This window comes from Zootoca vivipara, chromosome 12 (genome assembly GCF_965207765.1).
Source record: "Zootoca vivipara chromosome 12, rZooViv2.hap1.1, whole genome shotgun sequence".
NCBI lineage: Eukaryota > Metazoa > Chordata > Lepidosauria > Squamata > Lacertidae > Zootoca > Zootoca vivipara.
Genome location: NC_142595.1, coordinates 17,291,309 through 17,316,528, shown reverse-complemented (window position 1 = coordinate 17,316,528; position 25,220 = coordinate 17,291,309). Strand labels below are relative to the sequence as shown.

Below are 25,220 nucleotides of genomic sequence, written 5' to 3'. Positions count from 1 at the left end.
CCCAATTTTTAAATTCTAAAGACCAAGAAGAAAGAGCGAGCTAATATCTTAAAGGAAATCCTGAACCCTAGCACGCCTGCCAGCATGCTAACCATGTTCACACCATCGCCCCCTCCAGAAAATATAACTTGCCCACAAAGTGATTTACCAAGGAAAGGTGGGCTCTTATTTAGTAGTGCCTGAAAAAAAACGTAACGTGTGAAAAAGTATAAAGGAGTGTTTCATCAGGATGGTGAGAGGGACAACGTCATCCCTTCCCTTCCCTAAGCATCAACCGCTGACTGCCAAATTCCTTTGACGGCCACATACTCACCCCGATTCCACCACATGGGAGGACGGCATACATCTTCGGCGTAAGGGGACCTGTACAGAGAGGGATGGAGGAGAAAATAATAAAACACACAAAGCAGGTAGCGAACATGTCCTTCATCCGCATTCACTTTGGAGAACCAGGTCCTTTCCACCAAATAGATTTACTCATTTATTTCACATGATTAATCAATGAAGCAGTTTGCATAGCACGTACATTTTACATATGGTAAAAACAAACTTACCCAGCCGTTTTGGATATATACATGATAAAAACCAGCAGTTTTAGGTATATACATGATAAAATACAGTTGCACATTAAAATCCATGTCAAATTTAGATGTCTAAAGGTAGGCTTGTTTTAGAGTATTTTCGCAGGTGCCAAAAACAATACAACAGATGTCCCTGCCTAATATCAAAGGGCAGGGAGTTCCACAGTGTAGGGGATGCCACAGTGAAATATCGATTCCTTGCACATGTGGAATGAACTCGTAAAAGTGCCAATTCTGTGGATCAAAGCAGCTGAGTGAACATATATACTACTAGTATCTTGAGGCCCATTAAAATAACGGGTGCTAGAGCGTGTGTCTCGGCAGCGGCCGCGGCAAGGCCGGATCGCAGCCCCGGCGCCCGGCTATAGGAGAAGCCGACGACGACGACTCATGCCGCCCCGCCCAGAGAGGCAGGCATAACGGGCGGCCGGGCAGAAACGGAGGGAAAGCCCTGGGACCACGCAGGCGTCGCCTCCATCGCCGCCTCCACCGGCGGGGATGTGCGCACCGAGGGCCCCAGGCTCCCCCGGCAGACCACCGAGCAGCTGAAGAGGCCGAGCGCTGAGCAGGCAGGAGAATGGGGTGCGGGAAGATGGCGGCGCCGGCAGGGCTGGCGGCTTCGTTGAGCATCTCGCTGTCCCGCAGCAGCAGCAGCCGCTCTCGAGTGGGAGGCGTGAGGAGAAGCTGCCAGTGGCTCGTTTACTGGGTTCTGGTTCTCTTCATCGGTGGGGAGAGTGCGCGGTGTGTGCGTCCAGTTTCTGCGTCCAATCCCTGTGTCCGTGGGGCACATGCGCAGTAGCGCAAACCCAGGGGCACAGGGAATACTGGACGCAGAGACACAGGGATTTTATTATATAGGATATGCAGTAGGCTGGAATCAAGCTGCTAAGGGTTTTATACACCAACACTTTCAATTTGACCTGGTAACAAACTGGCAGCTGGCACAGATCTCTGAGCAGAGGTGTTTCTATGCAGACAGGGTTTCATTTACATCGGCAGTTAGGCTACAACACTCTGCACTAAGTGCAGCTTCCAGATCAAGGACAAGAGAAGCCCCGCGCGGACTGCACTGCAGCAATCCCATCTTGAAGTCATTAAAGCCTGCACTACTAAACAACAACAACTGTGACCAAGCTATCCCAGTCCAAGAACAGCCACAGGTACTGTACCAGCTGAAGCCGATAAAATTACGCACAGCAAACTGCACCCACGCAGTGCATGTATGCATTCAGAGATGACTATTCATTGCCATAATCACAGGGCAATTCCCATTTCACCCATCAAATTCAGGGAAACTTGCAGCTTTTATATGAAGAGAAAGTTTCTAGTCCCTAAAGATGCAGAGGAAAGGTTTAAAGCGGAAATCACGTATTTTTCGCTCCATAGGATGCACCTAGTTTTTAGAGGAGGAAAACAAGGGGGAAAATGCTTTCTTGAATTGTCCTAGGCATAGCAGCCAACTCCTAGAGGCCTAGGTGCCTTTGCCCCCCATCATATATTTGAGGAAGCTTATTTTGCAAAGGGGGAAAGCTCCATTTTTTAAGGATCAGCTCACAGCTGTGCATCTTTTTTGCAAAGGAAGAAAGCCCCATTTTTTAGGATCAGCTCAAAGTTGCTGAGTTTCCTTGCAAAGGGAAAAAATCCTGTTTTTATGGGGTTCAACTCATAGTTCTGCAGCTCTAGGAAAGGAAAGGGACCCATTTCTACAGTTTCCAGACAGATAATCTAATCAACCAGGCACATGTCTCCCTCTGCAGACAACAATTGAGGCCTAGGCAAGGGGCCGGGAAGGGAGCTAGCTCTCTTATCTCCCTCCCTGATCTCTTGCAACCAGCTGCTGAGCGGATTCCTTTCATTCCCTCTTGTTAGCCTTTAGCTCTTTTTTTTTAAAAGCAGGATCTGCCTTTAGCCCCTGGGCAATTCAGCTCCAAGGACCACACATTCGCTCCATAAGACACACAGACATTTCCTCTTGCCTTTTAGGAGGAAGAATGGAATGAAAAATACAGTAGTGTTTGCTTAAAGCTTTGATATTAGAGGCCTTGCAATGGACTGTACGTCTTCTTCCCCAGACTTAAGCCAAAATCTTCCGCCTTTGCCTACTACACAGAGAAATACAATATCATGTACACATCATGGTTAAAGAAATCGTTACAGATTATGAATCAAGAAAAACAGAATCATGTGATCTGCAGGATACTGTACCTAGCAATTTCTTGCTGTCGAGCTTTTGCCGGTTAAGCGGGCTAGTTCCATATAGTAACGTGTGATGTTCCGAATGCACTGTCTGGATCTCGTCCAATGTGGCTTTCCGACCTCGAATCCTCTATTAGCAAAGAGAAGAGGCAGAGATTAGTGCAGAAGGCACCTTCCAGAAGCAACATCAGGTTTGCTTCTGAAGATGCTTTTCATCAACGCGTCATGGTTGGGATGTATTAACTGTATGCCAGTTTCTATCTAGAGAAATGTCAGCCTGGAGTACTGTTGGGGAACCTGTGGTGACACGAGCCAAGCCAACACAAGGAAACCAGCAGTAACAGGAGACAGGGACAGAAGGCGGAGCAAGCCAATCGGGCACCTGGGGTGGCATGTGTGCCCTGCGCCCAGGGGTGGGGCCAGTCGCCTGCAGGAGCGGGGCGAGCCAGGACAGGACACTCTGCAGGGCCTCCGAGTCTGCCTGCCTCCTCCCACTCCGCTGTCCTACAGGAGGAGGAGGCGGGCGGACTGTTTGGGGCAGCACGGAACCTGCGGGCGCCCAAGTTGCGTGGCTCGGGCACACTGCAGGCAACCGTGATGAGTGCCACCCGGCATTTTGTCACCCGCCTCAGTGATGACACCCGGGGCGGACCAACCCCTCTGCAACCCCCTTCCTCCGCCCCTGTACAGGGAGACTGAGTCTAGCCAGGTGTGGTGCAAAATAAAAAAATTCCTTCAGTAGCACCTTAAAGACCAACTAAGTTTTTTATTTTGGTATGAGCTTTCGTGTGCATGCACACTTCTTCAGATACACTAGTTCTTCAGGTCTTGTCAGCCACACACTGATAGTGTCCCATAAACAACACTAGTTGCCAACCTGAGCCCAAGATGATAAGGACGGCGATAATTTATTATTTATACCCCGCCCACCTGGCTGGGTTTCCCCAGTCACCAGCAGAAGCATCTAACAATGATTTAAAAACATAACGCATAACACTTGGCAGAGCAATTGCTACTTTAAAGAACGACAAGCAACCCATCTGCAGCCAAAGACTCTCCTACTAAGTGGCTGAGTCCGCTGAGTTACATTCCATGCAATGGAAGAAAAGGCAAGGACCCAGTGAAGGGATGGACAGGCAGGAATTCCACTGCCCTTGAAGAACTGCTGAATCCCGACCAAAGAGGCCTAACTGGAACCTGCTTCTATACAACTGATTGTCTATTTTCCCATTTCTACGTCAAGGAAGGTTAACAGCATCAAGTCAGTGCAACTAGGCAAACTGCTTTTTATGTGCGTAAGCATGGAAGCATAAAGCATCAGAACGGCATGGCAACAGTACGCAGCTTGCATCTTAGCATTCAATAGCTTTCCTGTAATATCCAGAGTGAGTACAATCTGGATCGTAAATATTCCACCACAGATATTCAAGTATGCATTTTTGTTTTAGTTGGTCATAATAAAATGCATTTGATTGTGTTGCTTCTTGCATTGTGTCCTTTCACCAGGCAGAATAAGGTTGGTGAAGACGGAGCTTGCTCATTACCTTAAGGTTGTTGGTGAAATAGATACCTGTGCACCACCAATTCTCTGGGGGAGTCACGATAGGCTGCAATCCTAAGCCAATTTAGTTTGGAGCAAGCCCCACTGAGTTGAATAGGGCTTACTTCTGAGCAGACATGGCTAGGATCGCTCTGTGAGCCATGAAATCTAAACTGATAAAAGTAGCAGAATCCGGAGTGCCATTATCAGGCTTATAAGAACACCCCTATGCTATAAACTGTGGGGACCCAGGTGGCGCTGTGGGCTAAACCACTGAGCCTAGGGCTTGCTGATCAGAAGGTCAGCGGTTCAAATCCCTGTGACGGGGTGAGCTCCCGTTGCTCGGTCCCAGCTCCTGCCAACCTAGCAGTTCGAAAGCACGTCAAAATGCAAGTAGATAAATAGGAACCGCTACAGCGGGAAGGTAAACGGCGTTTCCGTGTGCTGCTCTGGTTCGCCAGAAGTGGCTTTGTCATGCTGGCCACATGACTTGGAAGCTATACGCCGGCTCCCTCGGCCAATAATGCGAGATGTGCGCGCAACCCCAGAGTCGGTCACGACTGGACCTAATGGTCAGGGGTCCCTTTACCTTTACCTTTATGCTATAAACTGAAGGTGCTTTCACAGAAGAATACAAATGCAAGTACTTTTAAAATGTCTCATTTGCCCAGAGTGACTTCACACCCACTTGCATCATGCACCTTCAAACATTTAACGCCTTCACACTCTTAGAAATATTGCACCTTTGGAGAAGAGGTCAAGTCCTTAGGAAGAGACCCTACCGTTGCTATGGTGAAAACATGGAAACTGACAAAACGATGATGTCTAGTTTGTGGCAAAAGGATGACCCAGATCACCTGAACTGAGTAACAGCCACATTTCCAAGGACTGTCGCTTTAACTTTAAAAATGGATGTTTATTGTTTCAAGCACTACATCAACCACATTCACAGGGTTGTGGTTATTGTTTTTCCATAAAGCCACTTGGAGACAAGAGAGGTATTCTTAGCATCACTTGTGATAGCACCCTGACATTGATTCCAAAACGCTTCAAGACTCAGAAGCAGCCAAATAACCTGGTTTCGATTCCTGTGCTTCTCTCATCCATTTTGGCACACTCTCATGGTCTCTGATCCATTTGAATACACGGACACAGGAGTCAGTGACGGTGCTATGCTATCGCCCTGCATGGGCACATCAACACGACAAACCTGGGTGCTTTCACATGTGGCCTAAATTAGTTGGCTACATGTGTCATGCCACTGGGGAGGGAGGGGCCATAGCTCAGTGGGAGAGCATGTCCCAAGTTCAGTCACTGGTTATCTGCACCCAAAAAGGTCAAGTTTACAGCTTGCAGGAAAGGAAGAGCCCTATCTGAGAGCCCGGCAAGCCACTGCTGATGGAGAGCTAGATGGACTAACAGGCTGATCTGGTATAATGCAACTTCAGTGGTACCTCTACTTACGAATAACTCTACTTACGAATGTTTCTACTTACGAATGGAGCTCCGCCCGCCATCTTGGATGTGGTTTAGATAGGATTTTTTCTCCTTACAAAATTTTAGATAGGGTTGCTTCTACTTACGAATTTCTTCTCCCAATGCATTCCTATGGGATTCGACTTACAATTTTTTTCGACTTACGAATGTGCGTTCAGAACGCATTAAATTCGTAAGTAGAGGTACCACTGTTCTTATTTTACAATCAGTTAAAAAAATGATTCAGGGGGGGGTGTTTGCTTGAGCCACAGGCTATAAGAATACAATATAATACTGAAGCACAATGATCTATTGCAAGTACTACGTAATGGTGCAGATCGGAAGCCAAGAATGAGTGCTGACACTCCTTCCTCACCCCTCACCCTCCTCCTCCTGCTTGCTGGCTTTAGTGCAAAGACCTGGCTTGAATTATTGGAGTACGCTGTTATGCATGAATCAAGGAACTCTCACTTATAAGTCATGTTAAGTGCTGGGACTAGAACCTGGGTGGGCAGGAATTCAAATCTTCACTCAGCCTAAGCTACCGCACAGGGTGTTTGCAAGGATAAAAGGGAGATTCGGGTAGGACCCCCCACACACACACACACCACATTGAGCTCCTTAGGAGAAAAGTGGGATGTAATCAATTAATTATTTTAGCAAACTGGGAAAATAAAGCCTAGCTCTTTACGTACCAAAATGCAAAGACAGAATGACCAGCGAGTGAACCATTAAAAAATTATCACACTGTAACAGCACCTGGGCCTTGTGTCAGAAAGACTTAATGCACATATTTGTGTGCGATCGTGATGCATGGTAGCTGAGAAGTCAACAAGAAGCCAGTCAATTCACCCGTTTTAAAAGCAGATTTGTTCATGAGTATATATGGTCAAATAATGCATTGTGCCACATTTGCACCTAACACCACATTTCCTAAGATCCACAGTTTCAACTCATGGTCTGAATCCATAAACAACATATTAGTCTGACCTGGAGTCTCCGTTCTTCCTACCAGGAAAACTTGTAACAAAGTGGGTTCTGTTTTACAAGAGCTGATGCCACAATAAATCGACTAGTCTCTGCCGCTTTGTGTGTTTGATCTTTCCACAAATGGGCAGATCTGATAACAAAAAAATACCCAAACAGGGCCCTACGCAATTTGGCCAACAACCTCCCCATCACTGGATTTAACCCAATTTCTCTCAGGAACTCAAGGATCCTGTTACATGCAGAGACATCAGTTCTACACAGCTTCCCCCCACACCACCGCCCCAGTTTGCAAGTGTTAAGGAAGTAAATGAGCAAAAAGACTCACCCTCATAGCTAAATTTGAAGATGTGGCAGACATGAAGAGATTGCAAAGATGTTTTCCCCAGGAACGTTCAAATGCATAACTGATGTGTTCAGCCCAGGGGGGGAAGTCAATACTCTTATAAAGTCAATACACGTTCCTGCATGAAAAACGTAACAAAGTAACCTGCTTGAAAATTACTGGGGGGCAGGGAGCAATGGGGAGGGGGGGGGAGAACATATATGTTTTTCATGCAGGAACGTGGGCTTTCATATCGTACAGAAATGGGTATCATAGGTTTGTTCCTTCACTCTTAGGTATCTGCAGAATAATGCGCATGAACTGACGTTGTAAGAGTGTTGAGTTTCCCTGGGACGCACTGGACCATTCTGGAGAAAGCACTGTGTCTATAGACAGTGGAACCTCTACTTACGGACATAATCCGTTCCGGAGGTCCGTCCGCTGGTCGAAACGGGACGCTAGAAGAGGCGCCTTCTGCGCATGTGCATTCGGGGGTAGTGTGCTTCTGCGCATGCGCAGACGGCGGCACACACAGATGACAGAAGCCGCTTCCGCGTGTGCGTAAATCGCCGCAAACCCGGTGTCTGCGAGACGAGACGTATGCAAGTCGAGGTTCCACTGTACATAGGACCTATCCTTGGGGTGTGTGATATATATTTACGCGCACACACACACTCGTTTGTACCTGAGATGTTGGTTGTGATTTTGCAGACCTATGTTTCTTTGTTTCAGGGTGGGGAATGATCTTCTTAATCAGACATTCCAGGTTTGTGGGGGGAGGGGGCGCCTCCTGACGCTGCAAAACCATTCCCTAAAGTAGTGTTTCCCAAACCTGGGCCTCCAGCTGTTTTCTTGGACTACAGTTCCCATCATCCCTGACCACTGGACTTGCTAGCTAGGGATGATGGGAGCTGTAGTCCAGGAACAGCCAAGAGACCCAAGTTTGGGAAACACCTGCCCTAAAATTTGCTCACCCTTTCAGCCCAAGGCCTTGTTAGGTGCCTTACCATTTGCTGGCAGAAGGTTTCCATTCTGAAGATTCTTACCTCACACTTGCTTAGCAACCCTGTCTCCTGTAATCTGGACCAGATACTCTGGATTCTCCCAGCATGCTCTGGGTGAACATTAGTGTTTCCGCATGTGCACTGATGCTTCAGCATGAAAGTGTCATAAACTAAGCCTGTGAGAGAGGACAGGAAAGAAGGATAGTGGGGCGGAGCGGGGGAGAGAAAGAGAAGGGAAACTAGTGAGATCATGGCAATGCTGGAATGATTCACAAACCACCAGTGCTTTGATTTAATCTGAGTGGCTTTTGGAACTAAAGGTGCAGGAGTTCAAAGGAAATTGCACTCTCCGTGCTGAAAGCCGTTCTCTCCCCCCCCCCCAAAAAAACACCTGGGGTATAGGAGGCAGTTATGTCCTTTGTGTGGAAGGAAACACACTCTGCACATGCTCAATTGCATTCAGTATTCCATATGAGTCAGCACAAAACACAGGGCAAAAAAAAAATGGGGGGTGGCTGGTTCAAAATAAATCCTGCTCCTTCGACTGCCCTGCCCTACTGAAGGAGCCCAGGTGAGCTCCGAGTGAGAAACTTGCTGTGACAAAAGTCAAAAGCAAACTGAATATTTTTATGCCTCTGCCCCCAAGACCACCTCTCTCAGGCTCTACTCCCCTTTGCTGACCAGGGGAGAGGCGCTGTTTTCTACTTGGCCTTGGTCACTACATGTTTTCGGCCTGCCCCAATCACTGACCAATCCTGGCAAGGAACTCCCTGGGCCGAAGAACAAGGAAGAGACCCCCCAAGGAACCTGAAACATCCCAGCGTTCCGTACTAAAGCAAGGCTCCTCCTACAACACCTCAAGCTGCCCCAAAGCACACCCAGGCTCAGCCTGCACGGCGGTTGACAGAGTTGCGCCCTGCAGAAAGGAATGAATTTGACGCAGACCTCAGCTCCAGAGCCGTGAAACAGTGTTTCTCAACCTTTTTTGGGCCACGGCACACTTGTTCCGTGAAAAAAATCACGAGGCACACCACCATTAAAAAAGTTAAAAAATTTAACTCTGTGCCGCCCTATATTATAATTATGACTGTAAGAAACACTTGCCAAATATTGCTTTCCGGCGGGTCAGCGCTGCGTATTGGCGGCCACCAGGCTCGTTTGCACTGAGCTTTGGGAAAGGAGGGGGAGAAATATTGCTTTCCGGTGGGTCAGTGCTGTACATTGGCGGCCGCCAGGCACGTGACAATGCAAATCGCCCTTCTCGTCGCCGCACGTCGCGGCACACCAGCCAGCGTCTCGCGGCACACTAGTGTGCCGCAGAACAGTGGTTGAGAAACGCTGGAGTAAACAAAAGAGTATTCCCAAGCACGTGCAGAATGTCTTTTCCTTGCACACCCAGAACAGGAGCTTTCAGAAAAGGGAATGTTGCTTCTTGATGGGCAGGTATATCCCCCTTTGTATACCCAGTCTCCGCGAGAGGGGTCTATATCGGCTCCTACCTGTAGTGAAAAGGTGCTTGACCAAGGGCTCAGCTGTACTGCTCTTCAGGCTAGTGCTGGCAGGCGATGACTGGGTGCGGCCAAGGGCTTGGTGGGGCAGAGTGCTGATGCTCAGGGGCGTCTGGTAGAGATGAACGGGCCGCAGTTGGTGTGCATCTGCAAACACCTGCCAGAGTTGTGCACAGGAGACCAGCCAAAAAAAAGTGGGGGGGGGGAGAGAGAGAAAGAACATTCAAATGGCTCTGTTACCTTAACACTTAAGCAGCTTAAAATGTGTGGTCAGGTTTAGCCAAACTGTACGGGCACCTACGAGGCAGACTGTGCTCACTGATCCATTTGTGCGAAAACTTCCTCCCAGTACATACAGAACTGCATACATTCTGCACTTTGAAGCCTCAGATTTCTGCACACCAAGAGCGACTTGGACGGTGTGTGCTCCGAACAGCTGTAGCTTGTAATAAATTGTACATGTTGCAAACATAGGCATATGACTGCTTGCTTTAACTTCTTTCCCCTTTTCAAACTATTGCTGGGGAGAAGCACGGAGCCAACTTGGGTAGCGAGATCTCACTACTCCCAGCAGAAATCCTGCTTGCCCTGTGCCCGCCCCCATCCCCAGGTGCTGTTCTGCACACCCAAGTCTACCTCCGCTGCCAAAAAGGAGGGCAACTCGCTTTGAAAAACAAAACATGAAAGCCGAGAGTCTCAGGACGCCGAATTCTCTGTCTGAGATGGGATTCTAAGGACTAAGCTTTTTTGGCACACAAACCAGCTGACCGCAACCTATGCAGCAATTTCATGCAACCCCCGTGAGCCGGATGGTCACAGACCCCAATGTGCAAACCTGAACTGGGGTTGTGGGTAGAATATGCATTCACAGTATGAGCCTACGATAAAAATGCTCTTCCAGCTAACAGTGGTTTTATTTATGGTACACATCTCTCATTAACCCTAAACACTGGACTGCTGTAGACATGTTTTCCCATAACTGTTACATCCAACAGACCCCTTGCAACACTCACATTGCTCTCCTGGCTAAGCTTCCAAGATTACACTCTTTTCAACCCACACTACCCTCTTCCAGTTTCTTTACAAAGCCTCTTCTCCACCCCCACCCCCACCACCCCGCTCCACCCCTGCAGACAGAGCCTTTCATCTGCCTGCCAAACACACATCCCTGTGTGAGGCTGATGAAATAATTAGGTGCGCAGAAGAAATGAAAGAAGGAAAGACAAGTGACTCATCCTTAAGGAGGACGTAGAGAAGCGGAAGGGATGCACATAAGCAAGGGCAGAAGGGAGGGTGGCGGAGAGGTGGGAAATGAGTCAATTTCTCTTCGGGAGTCTTCGCCACCGCTGGCGTGGATGAATGGGGGTGAGGGATGTGGGTTGGAGGCGGCCTTCCGCCTCCTTCTCCAGGCTCATGTCCTTTGGCAATGCGCTTCCCCGATGCTCTGGGGCTTCTTCTCGCCTGCTGCTCCTGTGCCACCTTAGCTCTATGCCCTCTTTTGCAGAACAAGAGAGCTGAAAGGATTGAGAGGAGGCGCCATCCAGCCCCTGCACACAAGGAGAGGCTGGCTATCTTCTACTCACTCGTAAGAACTTAAGGGCAGCCCTGGTGGATCAGCCCAACGAGAAAGGTTGGAACAGGCAGCTTCCTGGCCCGGTGGGCCTATGTGGAATTCTGAAAAAGTCCCGAGGCATGGGTGCGAAAAGGAACAGAGCAGGAAGTCTCTCATACACTGTGGATGTTTGAGGGGGCAGGCACAGGTGACCCCTGATTCATGGGGCGCGATTTCAAGCCACCCTTCCTTTTTATACGCCTCCACCCTTTGAAAGAGACTCTTCCCACACAGATTTCGACAACAGATTCGTATGGCGGCCTCACCTGCCTGTAAGTCACTCCCAGCTCCTCAACCTCCTGCTCCTCTTCGAGCCTGTTCTCCCCAGCTTCGTCCTTCAATCGGAGACAGCCCTGTTCTTCCACCACGCTCTCCTGTTCCTCCTCTTCCTCTCCTCCTCCGCCTCCTTCTTCCTCCTCTTCCTCTTCCAGGTCATCCTGCGTGCCCTCGCTCTCTGTTGACCCGTCTACCACAAAGGGTCCGTGGCTGAGGCCTAGGCCCAAGGGCTCTTGTTGCTCTGTCAGCTCCTCTTCGGTCTCTTCCGGGTGGGTGGTGGGGGGCGGCGGCAGCTCACCAGTCTTGGTGATGATCTGCAAACGAAGCGGGCGAGAAAAGGGAAAGAGGACTTGAACCTGCTGAGCCGTGATGGCCAATTTGCAGCTGGTGGAGGGTGGGAGGGCATATCGAGCCACCGGGGAACCAGCACTCAGACCGAAAGGAGTCTCTGAGCCCCAGTCCAGCCTCCTCAGCTGGTAGCAGAAAGGAAACTTGACAGAAATACCTGTGCATCTCAAATCCCCTATACTAGAAAAGGGAGATGCCAAGAAGGGTGTCACAGTCCCGGGGAGCAGGGGGTACTCTGCTAGCCTAGCATACAGCTGCCACTATATTCACCATCGTTCAGTCCAGACCCCGAGATCTAGCTCCGAGGGCCTTCTGGCGGTTCCCTCACTGCGAGAAGTGAGGTTACAGGGAACCAGGCAGAGGGCCTTTTCGGTAGTGGCGCCCTCCCACCAGATACCAAGGAAGAGAAAGAACTACACAGCTTTTAGAAGACACCTGAAGGCAGCCCTGCAATGGGAAGCCTTTTTAGATGTAATTTTTAAATTAAATTTTCTGTTTTACAATTTCAAACAAACATTTTACATACTTAAAATATCAACAACTTCCCTTCTTCTCTTTCCACGGTTCATTCTGCATATCTCATAGGCCTGCATACGTATTTTACAAAAACTATTCCAATCGGTATTCCATTATTACATCTGTCAAAGATTATTTACACTGCTGAATTTATCTTAAAGCTGCCAGCGTTTTCTGCTGTACACAATTATTTCCCATAAATGTTTTCCAGTCTTCTTTGAACGTATGTTCTTCTTGCTCTCTTATTCCATACATACGTTACGTCTGCAAGTTGCGCATACAGTGGTGCCTCGCTTAACGAATGCCCTGCTTAACGAAATTTCTGCTTAACGAAAGGATTTTTCGAGCGGAGCTTGCCTCGCTAGACGAATGCGTTTTACGAAAAATTCATCTAGCGAATTGCGGTTTCCCATAGGAATGCATTGAAATTCAATTAATGCGTTCCTATGGGCAAAGAAAATTCAATGCATTCCTATGGGATTCGCTAGACGAATTTTTTCGCTATAAGAAAAGACCCGTGGAACGAATTAATTTCGTCTAGCGAGGCACCACTGTATTCTGTCAACTTAAGCTGCCAATCTTCTTTCAGTTGGGGCTTCGCTCGCTTTCCAAGTATCGGGGAGTTTTAAATGTTTGACGTTTTATCGTGGCTGGGGCGACCCAGTCAGATGGGAGGCGTATAAATAATAAAATTATTGTTATTATGATTATTATTATTATTATTATTATTATTCAGGGCCACCTGACGTGCAACTGTGATAAGTGAGCTGTCTCCTCCTCCTGCTCTACCCACCTTTCCCAGCTGGATCTGCTGCTGTTTCTGCTTCTCTAGGAAGTGCTGGTGTTGTTGCTGCACAACCAAATGCTGCAATGCTTGAGGGCTCTGCGGCAACGGCGACGACTGGGTGCGGCTCAGCGGGCGGTGCCGAGGTAGCTTGCTTACCGTCCGCAGGGTGGAGGGGACACGCTCCCCTGTCACCAGAGGAGACTGGCCGTGCAGAGGAACTGTGGGGGAGGGGGGAGAGAGAGGGAGGCGATCGTTTAGGCACTTTCGACAATATGCCACCGCAGTCTGCTTCAAAAAGACAAGTTGCTAGTCCTCAGGGTTTGTTTTCATTCGTATGAGTGGTTTCTGGCAGTGTTTTTTTTTAAATAAATAACATTTTAAATCAAATTTTCAAATTTTACAAATTCATCTAAAATTCTCTCCCCGGCAGAGAAGGCCCTAGGGCTTTTTAGCGAGGCAAACACTTCTGTGATTCGTTAAGTCGCCCTTTTTTGCTTTGGTAGCCAAAAAGATAAGAAAGGAGACCCTGGACAATGTAGCAGTGAACTGTAAGGGAGAAGCAGAGATCTAAATATAGAGACTCTTATTTGTGGTGTGGCACCCGTTTTGCCTGTATTTATTTTTCATTCAGATTTGTCATGGCCAATGGCTAGTACAATAAATTTATTTGGCTTGGATTTACATACAATCAGAACAAATCTCTCCTATCTCTTGACTTCCCACCCACAGTGTTCTTTTATACCCTTACAAAGCTGCTGTGCTACTTATATTTTATCCATTATATACATTAATTCTTAATGGTTAAACTACAAGTTCTCATCTGCTGCTCTACTGCAAATCCCGCACACCTTTCAATGTAACTGCGATATTTTTTTCCAACTATCCCACAAAATATTTCCATTCTTCAGAGAAACCTCTCCCCCTCCCCTCTCATTTTGTTCTCTTAATTCTCACAGTTACATCTAGCCATCTCAGCATATTCCATCATCTTCATAAGCCAGTCTTCTCCTGCTGGGACTTTCCATTTTGGGGCATAGACCAGGCATCCCAAACTGCGGCCCTCCAGATGTTTTGGCCTACAACTCCCATGATCCCTAGCTAACAGGACCAGTGGTCAGGGAAGATGGGAATTGTAGTCCAAAACATCTGGAGGGCCGAAGTTTGAGGATGCCTGGCGTAGACTGTTCTTGCCGCAGTTTCTGCAGCAGCGCGGGTGCACAAATCAATTTGTGAGCTTGAACTTCCCTATTCCTCACAACAATTCCCGCTACAGTATTTACCGGGGGTGGGGTGTGTGTGTGTGGCAGGTGACATGGAAACAGCAGTTAGAAAGTTTCCCTTAAAGTGCACCTGCAGACCAGCTGCCACCTTCTACCAAAGAATATAGTACTCTGCTGCCTCCTCTGATGATGTCAGCTGCCTCTTCTGATGACGTCACTGACTTCCACTGGTTCAGCCCTGCTCCTGCAAAGCAACGCTCCTGCCACCCCACCCATAGCTGCCAAGTCTCCCGTTTTCCCTGGGAAATCCCCGTTTTCCCAGCTGTTCCTAGCTGAAAAAACAGATTATTTTTTTTGTTTTCCCCCGGTTTATTCTGGCGCGGCGGCCATTTTGGAACTGGGCGGAGCATGCTCAGAAGCGACTTTTGATGCTGCTCTGCCCAGTTCCAAAATGGCTGCAGTGCGACTTCTGGCGCGGCGGCCATTTTGGAACTGGGCAAAGCAGCATCAAAAGTCACTTCTGAGCATGCTCCGCCCAGTTCCAAAATGGCGGCAGCGCTACTTCTGGTCTGCTATTTCCGGCCCGGTCCCTTATTTCTCTGACAGCAACTTGGCAGGTATGACCCCACCTCCCAGCTGGTTACTACCAACCACAGTGGTTAAATGCTACATTCCACCCTGTACAAGCTTGCCTGTGTGTTGCACCAATATGTTGCCGTTATCACCCCCCCGCACTCACCAGCAATTAGCGTGTTTTGCTGCCGAGCCTGTTCCAGGAGGAGGACGTGCTGGAGCAAGGAAGCATGGCCGTGGTTGTTCGTCTCACCCTCGAGGGCCACCCCCAGAAGGCAGCTGGGGATGGACGACATGCTCAGGAACTTGCTGGTCAAGGCCCCGCCCTGGCGCAACTGGATGGCCTGCCGTTCAGCTTCCTGGTGCGTAGAAAGGTTCGGGGAAGCCTAATGGAAGAAGCAGGGTGGATAAAAATCAATGGTGTTTTTTTTTTAAAAAAAATAAATCAGATTTTTTTATTAAAAATTTTTTAAATCAGATTTTTAAAATGAAATGCTTTTGGATGAAAAATCTTTCTAAAGAAAGTTTTCTATTTAAGTTACAATAGAGTCCAAAGGATATTCACCAGGAAATAAGGATTTGTTTTAAATTTTTCATGTTTGCTAAAACTCAGTGTTGTTGTTTTTTTTTTTAAAAAAAAAGTTTAACCACATCAGTTAACAAACGTGGATACATATGCTATAATGTTATTGTTTTAGTTAAATAAATTGTTTAAATTGTTATTAAGGGAAATTATTTTCTCCTTCCAATAAAGTACAGCAGAAAAGTTGCCCAAATATAAACAGTTACCTTGTTAAACCTCACAATAATTTCATACTTATCTATGTATTTCTAATAGTATAACCCAAATCAGTAATTTTTGCTATAACTGTAAAAACTACATTATTATTATTATTATTCCAAAAATGAAACCTTCTTCTAGTTGTAAATATTAAGATTATACCAGCAAGAATGAGTCTTTCTTTTTAAAAAATTAAAAAAATAAATCAAGTCATACTGAGTAGTGATTTAAATCGTGATTTAAATCGATTTGATTTAAATCGGATCCACCCTGGGAGGAAGCCAAGAGGGTTTGCTTTAATCATAGACAAGAGTGCGGCAATGGTCAATAGCCTCCCTGAGATCCACTATCCACCACCACCATTTTGAATGCTAAAACCGTGACAAAACATTAACCTGGCTTCTATTGCGTCCAGAGTTTACAAAGGCAAACTGATTTCTTTCGCTGCACATGCAATGGTTGGGAGTGTGTGTTTTGTTTTAGTTTTTTGGCCCACTCCATCAACCTTCCCTCATATATCGATTTAGGATTATACCCAGATTCTCCATGATTCTAGGCTGATCCTGAAATGGTTTGCTTTGGCCTATGCACACAAACACCACACACAAGCCCTTTCTGTGATTCCCCTTCCCAAAATCAACAGAAGGTGAGAAGCGGCTATGGAGTGGGCTTGCAGGAGCCACAGATTGAGTCCTGGAGATGGTTCTATAGTAGTAGCAGTAGTAGTAAGTAGTAGTAATAGAAGCAGCAGCAGCAACAGGGCTTAGAATGGTGGCGATTATATATTGCACTAAGGCAGAGCTTTGCATAATGCAGGCATCCCCAAACTGCGGCCCTCCAGATGTTTTGGCCTACAACTCCCATGATTCCTAGCTAACAGGACCAGTGGTCAGGGAAGATGGGAATTGTAGTCCAAAACATCTGGAGGGCCAAAGTTTGGGGATGTCTGGCATACTGTGTGCCGTGACACACTAGCGTGTCCGCTGAAGTTTGTGGGTGTGTCGCACAAACGCCCCTCCCAGGGCTGGAAGGGGGTTAGTTTAACCCAGGTTTCCTCAACCTCGGCCCTCCAGATGTTTTTGGCCTACAATTCCCATGATCCCTAGCTAGAAGGACCAGTGGTCAGGGATGATGGGAATTGTAGTCCAAGGTTGATAAAACCTGGTTTAACCTCTGGTTTACTAGTAAAACCGAATTACTGTGTCGTGAAATAATGCATGTCTAAAAAGTGTGTCACCAACATGAAAAGTGCACTAAGGCATCCAGCAAATAGCCTCCGAATTACTCTCTTTTTTTCCTATACGGTGGTACCTCGGTTTTCAAACACAATCCGTTCCGGAAGACGGTTCAAGTTCTGAAACGTTTGAAAACCGAAGCGCAAAGGGCCGGCTGCAAATGCAATTGAGAAAATTGAAAAGCATGCCGCAAAAGCCGTTTGAAAACGGAAGCATTTACTTCCGGGTTTTCAGCGTTTGGGTTCCGAAACGTTCGACAATGGAGACGTTTGAGAACAGAGGTATCACTGTATATTATTTCTCTCTGTGTATATGTGTACACACACACACACACACACACACACACACACACACACACACCACACACTATAGGATACAAGCATATCAAAATGTATTCAGACCCAAATAATCTGAAAATAACCACCAGTAACAAGTAAATACTACAGGCTAACTACTGTAAAGAAACTCATAAATTCACCAGGTATTATGTTACACCTTCCCCTTCTCACAGAAATACCTCCAGCCCAAAAGAAGGCACTCAAATTCAGTTAAGATCCCACTTTAGTGGAGACAGACGGGTTAGACAAAATTCACACCCATTTTAAAAGTCCCGCTGAGAATCAGAGGAAGGAGAGGCCGTTCTGCACTGTCTGGCGCTGTGTTAGGGGAGCAGCACTCAACAAAATCAAAACATGGCTGCTCACAGCACGCACATGCACAACTGTAAGCTCGTTCCTACTCTGGGTTGAGGAAAACAAATCACAGCAGAGACCAGCAGAATGCGAAGTCTGCCACTCAGCTATTTCCAACTCCTTAGGCTGAAAATAGCCAAGCTGTAGACTGGGCACGAGTCCTGCGTGCCTAAGCCTGAGCCAAGTTTGGTGCTTGTCATCAGAGGAAAGCAATAAATAGGTTACAGCTGGGAACCAGTTGGTTTAGGAGCTTGTAAAAAAAAGAAGAAAAAAGAAAAAAAAGTGTAACACAAAGCAGAAGAACCCATGACAAGGGCATTTTAAATACTCGTTAGGGTGGACTCCTCAAATACTGGGGCCTCTGCAGTTTGTGGGGTGTCTGATAGGGCAGGGGAGAAATTAAGGTAGGATTGGAGCAAGAGCCAGGGAGGTTTTAACATCTTATTTTTTTTATTTATGTTTGTAAGCATACGTGTATCACCAACTCTCATAAAATATCAAGACGGTGTTGCATAAGCAGCATGTTGGATTGTCAGAGTGGTTTAGCAAGAATAAGGTGGAGGCAGTGTAAGTTGCAATTGGGGAAACCACTTGAAACATCTGTTTCAATTGCTCTTGTTTGATTTGCTCACGGAAAACAGCTGAAAGTTTGCAGATTTTTGATAATAACAAGCCTGATTTGCAATGGTGGGGGTGTCGAATAATTCCGATTGCAACTGTACATGTAACATAAATGACCCCTGAAGCCATTTTATTTGGCCTCTGTCACTCCTGCCTGCTTCCCCCCAGCTACCCCCACACCCATCAGGGTACGACAGAGAAAGTTTGCCCACATATTTGCTTGTAAGAAGTGTCTCCAGGCCTTGTAAGAAGGAAAGAAGGCAGGACTGGAAGATCAAATGCTTCACATACAAATCCCGAGAGATGTAGTGCTAACACCACAACTATGCACCGTTGCGCCTGAAAGCAAATGCCTGTGTGAATAGGGCACTCCGTAACTGTGAGGCTCGTGCTGCTAAATGGCGCTAACTCTGTTATAGAGCCTGAGGGAGTCCGTCTTGTCCTAAATGTGTCTCAGCCTGGCATGTGCACGATGAGGCGACTGAGGAGAGAGGAGTGACGCCTGTCCTTTGCTCATAACTCTGCAATGGTGGCACTGGCAACTAGAAATATTCAGGGCCGGTTTCCCCCAACCTGGCACCCTCCAAATGCTTTGCACTACAGCTCAGCGTGACTGTGAAATGCTGGGGCTGGTGGAAACTGCAGTCCAAAACATCTGATTTAGAGAAAGTTAAGACGTGAAACCCAAACCCCGCCTGGTTTCCTTTGCCGTTTTGTGCTGGGGGCGGGGGGGGGCAACTGGCACCTTCCCCTTCTATAGGAAAGCCAGTTCCTCCGAGGTCCCTTCCTGTTCTACCATGTCCCCACTTAACCCCAGAACTTGAGCCCACTCTTCCACTCCTAAAGCCTTGCTCTCTCTTCTCCCACTCCAGCTCCGCTATTGCTGCTCCCATTCCCAGCTTCTTAAGTCTCACGGTTTCTTTCCTCGGTGTTCCTTAACCTCTGTATTTCTTCCCCCTTCCACCCCCTAGCCTGACTCAGGCCCGTCCTAGCCATAGAGGCTAGTGGCGCGGAGAACCACAGCGCTGGAGGGCACTGGAAGGGCGCCAAGTGAGTGCAGGGTTCCGGCGATCTGGCCAGGACTGCGCTTCACTAGCTGAGAGGCTGCGCTGCGTCTCTCTCCTTCTCCGAGGACTCCGCGCTGCACCTCCTTCTCGTTTCCCCAGCGCTGGGTTCCGCTCAGTCAAGCCTCGCCACCAGCGCGCGCACAGCGCCCAAGCAGCTCTTGCTGGTCCCGCGGTGCGTGCGCTGGTGGCGAAGCTTGACTGAGCGGAACCCAGCGCTGGGGAAACGAGAAGGAGGCGCAGCGCGGAGTCCTCGGAGGTGGCCTCCCGCTGCTGCCGCGGCCCACTTGGCACTCCCGGGCCCTTGGAGAGGTTCTAGAGGGGGGCGCTGGAGGGACCTAGCGCCAGGGCGCTGGATGGGCTTAAGACGGCCCTGGCCTGACTCCAGGCTTTCCCAAACTTGGGTCTCTCTCCAGCTGTTTTCGGACTACGATTCCCATCATCCATGACAGGTGGGTTTTGCTAGCTGGGGATGATGTGAGTTGTAGTCCAAAAACAGCTGGCGAGACCCAAGTTTAGGAAACTGCTAGCTAACAAAGTGAGGCTTCAGCAGAGGGTCTTGAATATAAAGTGAGGGGCTCGGGTCATGAAGCATACATACAGAACTCTCAGCGGCCTGGCAGAGATGCTGGGGCAGATCTTTCCACATCTTCCCTGGAGTTCTATGCGACTTGAGGGAAGGGGGAAGTGACATCAGCTCACTGTCAGCCTGAGAGGACTCTTGTCATTCTACATTTTATATAATGTAGTTGTTTTAATACAGTCGTACCGTGGATCCCAAACGCCTTGGTACTTGGATGTCTGACAGGGCTTTTGCAGCTTCCAATTGGTTTGTGAATGTTTTGGAAGTTTAATGGACTTCTGGAACGGATTCCATTCGACTTCCAAGGAATGACTGTACCAAGACTTGGGTCTCCAGACTACAACTCCCATCATCCCTAGCTAGCAAGACCAGTGGTCAGGGACAATGGGAATTGTAGTTCAAAAATAGCTGGAGAGAGAACCAAGTCAGTGACGTTGGGTTTCTTTGGCAGAAAGGTGGTATATAAATCCTACAGCTAAAATTAGTGTGCAACTGGTGCCTAGTTGACGTGTGTTCATTTTGGCACCTGCTTAAAGCACTTTTGTTTAGGCAAGCCTATCAGGACATGTGGAAGTGACGTGCAATTCTTCTCTTTTGAGCTACTGTTGATTTTAATCATCTTCTGGATGCTTTTAAATAGCTGTTTTTAACTGTTTTTCTACCGATAATTTTAAGGTTTGATTTTACACTGTTGCAAAGTGCTAAATAGCTGCCGTTGCTTCTTAACAATCAAGCGCTACAGAAATGCTATTTAATTAATTAACCAAAATAACTACTTCAGTACCTGAGTATTTCTGGCTTTCAGCCTCTGGGTCCTAAGCAGAGGCTTGACTTATTACAATTGTTCTTGGTTAGTTGCCTTCCCTGCAGTAACACGGCTCACCACTCTTGCAGGACAAAAATGCTGTGCTAGGTGGGCTGTTGGCGCCTGGGCATCGGTGGCCAGGTGTGGTGGTGGTGTCTGAGCCAGAGCCACCCACTGTATGGTTTCTGTTACGTTTTATGGATAGCATGTACTCACGCTGAGGTGTGAATTTGTCACCGTGACGGTAGCCTGTAGTCCTAAGGAGATGTTGGGCAGAGACGGGGAAGTGTACAAGCTGAGCTGGCTAGCTGACCCATCCATGGTGACAGCTCGGTGTTGGGGCAGCATCTGCTGTATATAATTGCAGGGAAGGGAGGATATAAGAAGAGACAGAAGGGTAAGAAACTGCAACAAAATATGAGAGGAGGGGGGGAAACACAGCCATGTTCTCCCAGCTCTATTGGTTTGATCACCTCTCTAGCATGGCAAGAGACGTCTGGGACGTATGCTTGTTTTTTCAATTGGTTTTGAAATGTATACGCCAACGAAGACTTCTGCGGCACTTTAAAAGACTGAATGTATCCACGTGGTGTGTCCGAGAGGCAAAGGCACCACAAAAATTACCAGCAGGTACCCAGCCCAATACTGTGTAAAACCATGGATGAATTCATGAGTCAATCAAAGAAGGCAGGCCCCCACTTCCACATCAGCAAAAGGCAATTTGTATTCAGTCTGCATGGCTGTGGAAGTGGTAAAAGTACCTTAAGACGTAAATTGCAATCTGTGTTCAGACAACCACTCCCAATTAAGTCCATGTATCTATTTATCCACCCATCATTTGCGTACACAGCCCCATCCTTCACCCAAAGGTGTTTATAAAAAATATTGCCATTAGAATAAGAACAATGTACATTAAATGTACATTAAACTGCCTCACATGAAGAAGAAGAGTTTGGATTTGATATCCCGCTTTATCACTACCCGAAGGAGTCTCAAAGCGGCTAACATTCTCCTTTCCCTTCCTCCCCCACAACAGACACCCTGTGAGGTGGGTGGGGCTGAGAGACTTCAAAGAAGTGTGGCTAGCCCAAGCTCACCCAGTAGCTGCATGTGGAGGAGCGGAGACACGAACCCGGCTCCCCTGATTACGAGTCTACCGCTCTTAACCACTACACCACACTGGCTCTCAATGTACTTTTACATTGTCGTTTGTATGAAGATATACGTTTGACTTTTAGTACACCTGTTTTGCAAAAGTCCATGAAAGAATCTGAACATCATAGTTTAAAACTACTGCTAGAGGATAAGAATCCCAAGACTACATTAAATGTAGCCAAATTTTGAGCGTCTGCAATCAATCACAGGAAGCAAGTGGTATCCCATAATGATCCAACCCCTAAATGTTAACTACAGGGGGTTCGTTAATAAGTAATTTTAATTTTATATTTAAATCCTTGTTATATTTACACTGCCCTTTGCGTTTTTGTTATGTTTTATGATCTGTGATATTGTGCGTGTTGATGCTAGTCTGCGACCATATTAATAAATTCATTCATTCATACATTTTTTAAAAAAAGTCACAAAAAGGTTGTTACATCTGCTAACAAATTCCAACTCACTTCACAGCTGAACCTTTAAACGTAGTGATCTATGGTCAGTTAGGGAACACCCTCAGGGGTCTCAAATGGACTCACATGGTTTTCTGAACGTTGCCATTTTTAACGTCTCATCTGAATCCTTTTATTTATTTTTTAATTTTCATACCAAGTGACCTTTTTTAACTATGCAAACAGCAACAAGCTTTGACATTACGCAGCTCTGGCCATGTTTGTAGATATAACAAAGCAAAATAAATGCAGATGTTACCCCGAAGGCGCGCGGCGGCACTCTAGAACAAGGTGAAGGTGACATAAAATAGGAAGAAGGCACTGCCCAGAAACTTTCCAGGTTTGAATCAGCTGAATCAAGTTAGTTACAAAGATCCCATTGAAATCTATGGGACTTAAGACAAACTTTTCACATTGTTTGCAATGAGAGAGATGCACTGCATGTCCAACCTCAATCTGCACAACATGAAATCTCTACATGGTGCTTAGTAAATTCTAGATGCTTTGTAAGTGCATAATAATAATAATAATAATAATAATAATAATAATTGTGTCCCAGCCATTCTCAGCTGCTTCCAACAGATATAAGAAGACAATAAAACATCAAACATTAAAAACTGGGCTGCCTTCAGGTGTCTTCTAAAAGTTGTGTAGGACTCCTGATTTTGCTCAGAGCTTGATAGTAATAGAGCTCCTCAGATATTCTTGGTGTTCTGAGTTCTAGTAATTTAGTTGGAGCAAAGCCATTAACAGATTTATCACAAGAAAAGAAGCTGGAACTGTTAGAAGAGCTTGACATACATACAAGAAGAAAGTCCCAACCGGATGGCTTTCTCTGGAATAGCGCTCTCTCTGGAACTTGTCAGAGAGGCAGTTTAAGGACCATAGATTCCTGGAGCAATAGAATAAAAAAAGTGGCAAGCGGCAAGCTGCTGTGTTAAATGGAAAGCTAAGGTGGGAAAGGAAATCCAGCTTGCAAATACAAAGGTTTATTCTCTGCTAGACTTGATATTTCTAACACTTGAGCCCCATTTGCCGAAGAACTGAAAAATATCTAAGTGGTAACCAATTACTTTACAAAATATGCATGAACCTATTCTACAAAAGGCAGCAGCTACCCTGTTGTGAGAAAAATGGCCATAATGACTAACAAAGTTATTAGTTGTTACAAGACTCAGTAAGGTGCAGTGCACAGGGGTGGCACTGTATAAATGAAATGAATAATGCGAATTCCCCAGACAAATCCACAGTAATCAAGAGGCTAATTCTGTGTCTCAATCAATTACTGAAATATGATCACTGAGGCTAAATCATGAACCATCCCAGTCCATCCTAGAGGGATTCCTGGTGTGAGAATGGATCACATTCTCCTGGATACACTGGGCACAACTACACAAGCCATGATACAACTGGGGAACCCCAATGTGTGTTTCGCAGGCAACGTTTACTACCAGTTGATCTATCTCTTGGAATCACATGAGTGGTGCGCACCAAGAGAACAAGCATGTATTTTCTGCAATTTATATGCCTCCTTGCTGCAAAACACTCAAGATGGTTTACACCAATAAAATAGGGATCAAAGGGACATGGTTTTTTAAAAAAATGGAATGGAGAGAGAGGAGGGAAACAGGCAAGATAATGTAGGTACCAGGAACCTGGTAGAACGCTCACTGCAAGACACACTTATGGAAGGAGAGGAGCCAAATGGCCACGGGGCCCCAGCCAGACTAAAGCAAGGGGTCTGGCTGTGTCACCTCCCCCCTTGATGCAGCCAGGTGGAGTGTGCTCTAAGGCAGGCATCCCCAACCTTTGGCCCTCCAGATGTTTTGGACTACAATTCCCATCATCCCTGACCACTGGTCCTGTTAGCTAGGGATCATGGGAGTTGTATGCCAAAACATATGGAGGGCTGGAGGTTGGGGATGCCTGCTCTAAGGGAGGCATCCTCTGCTAAAGAGAGTGAAAAGCACCAGCTGGTTAATAAACCAAGATGGGATGCTAAAGTAGTCATGTCCATCATTAAATGAGGGGTTTAAGTAGGTAACTTGAACCTGCCTGAATCAGAGACAGTAGCTGAGATACACAAAAGGCTTTGCAAAGCAGGCAGAATGGACCAAACCCAGCAAAACACAAATATTAGGCTTCAGACTCTGCCAGGTATCCTTCGTATGAGTGATCCTCATTTGACACCTCTCATTTGCTCTCTGGTTCTTCCAAGTTATGAAAACTGCAAGCTAACTGATGGGGTTACAACAGCCATGTATTTCTTTGGCTGCTGCCAAAACCTTTTGGATCAATAAGGATCCCCAAGGCGAAATGCATAAAATAACAAAGTACAGTCAAACTTAGGGCTGCTTCCAATACACAGCATTGCTTCTGATACATACGGTAGCACTGTGCTTGGGCAGTCAACACTCCTATCCAAGCTCCCAGTTCTCATGAGGCCATTGTGGCTATTTACATCCCCTTCCATCCCATCTCAGACCCCTTGGCTGCCAGCTTATAGTGTGGCTGTATGGTACTTAATACTATGGCTGCAGGTCTTTTCACTGCATCAAGGGAAGGCAGGCACCCGGTGCTACAGCTATGCATCAGGTGTGACACCGAGTGATTGCAGTTAGATGTTTGGTTGCCTGGTTGCCCTCTTCTTACATTCTGCCTGACATCCTGCCACTTTTGGGACATCACACTTCTGCTAGCATATATCAGGTTGGAGGAACAATGCATGGCTGATGTTACTGGGGCTGTTGTTGTGTTGTTCAAGTAGGAAAAACAGGGCCTCTTGCACTGTTTGGTTCCTAGATTTGTTTCTCTCTTTGATAGACCCTTGAGAAGCCATTTCAGCTGAGCAAAGGAAAGTGTCACCCAAAGCTATGCAAAGAA

At 46.9% G+C, this 25,220-nt stretch overlaps 1 protein-coding gene and 1 long non-coding RNA gene across 9 annotated transcripts in view; one reads left to right on the top strand and one right to left on the bottom strand.

Annotated features, from left to right (window-relative positions):
- HDAC5 (histone deacetylase 5) overlaps positions 1 to 25,220 on the bottom strand; it is a 124,955-nt gene that overhangs the window by 19,006 nt on the left and 80,729 nt on the right. For 4 of the 8 annotated variants that reach the window (XM_088655513.1, XM_088655516.1, XM_088655512.1 and 1 more), the window contains 8 exons: positions 20,947 to 21,081; positions 15,116 to 15,335; positions 13,163 to 13,374; positions 11,496 to 11,819; positions 9,609 to 9,774; positions 8,152 to 8,285; positions 2,787 to 2,907; positions 314 to 363 (listed from right to left, as the gene is read on the bottom strand). In XM_088655513.1, coding sequence (XP_088511639.1) covers positions 314 to 363; positions 2,787 to 2,907; positions 8,152 to 8,285; positions 9,609 to 9,774; positions 11,496 to 11,819; positions 13,163 to 13,374; positions 15,116 to 15,335; positions 20,947 to 21,081 — 1,362 coding nt within the window. The remainder of the gene's footprint in view (positions 1 to 313; positions 364 to 2,786; positions 2,908 to 8,151; positions 8,286 to 9,608; positions 9,775 to 11,495; positions 11,820 to 13,162; positions 13,375 to 15,115; positions 15,336 to 20,946; positions 21,082 to 25,220) is intronic. The other 4 variants (XM_088655514.1, XM_035137078.3, XM_088655518.1 and 1 more) reach the window with 2 other exon arrangements.
- Positions 11,073 to 13,543, top strand: LOC148683806 (uncharacterized). Its single transcript, XR_015946604.1, has 2 exons — positions 11,073 to 11,501; positions 13,106 to 13,543. It is a non-coding gene; the product is annotated as an uncharacterized LOC148683806 (long non-coding RNA).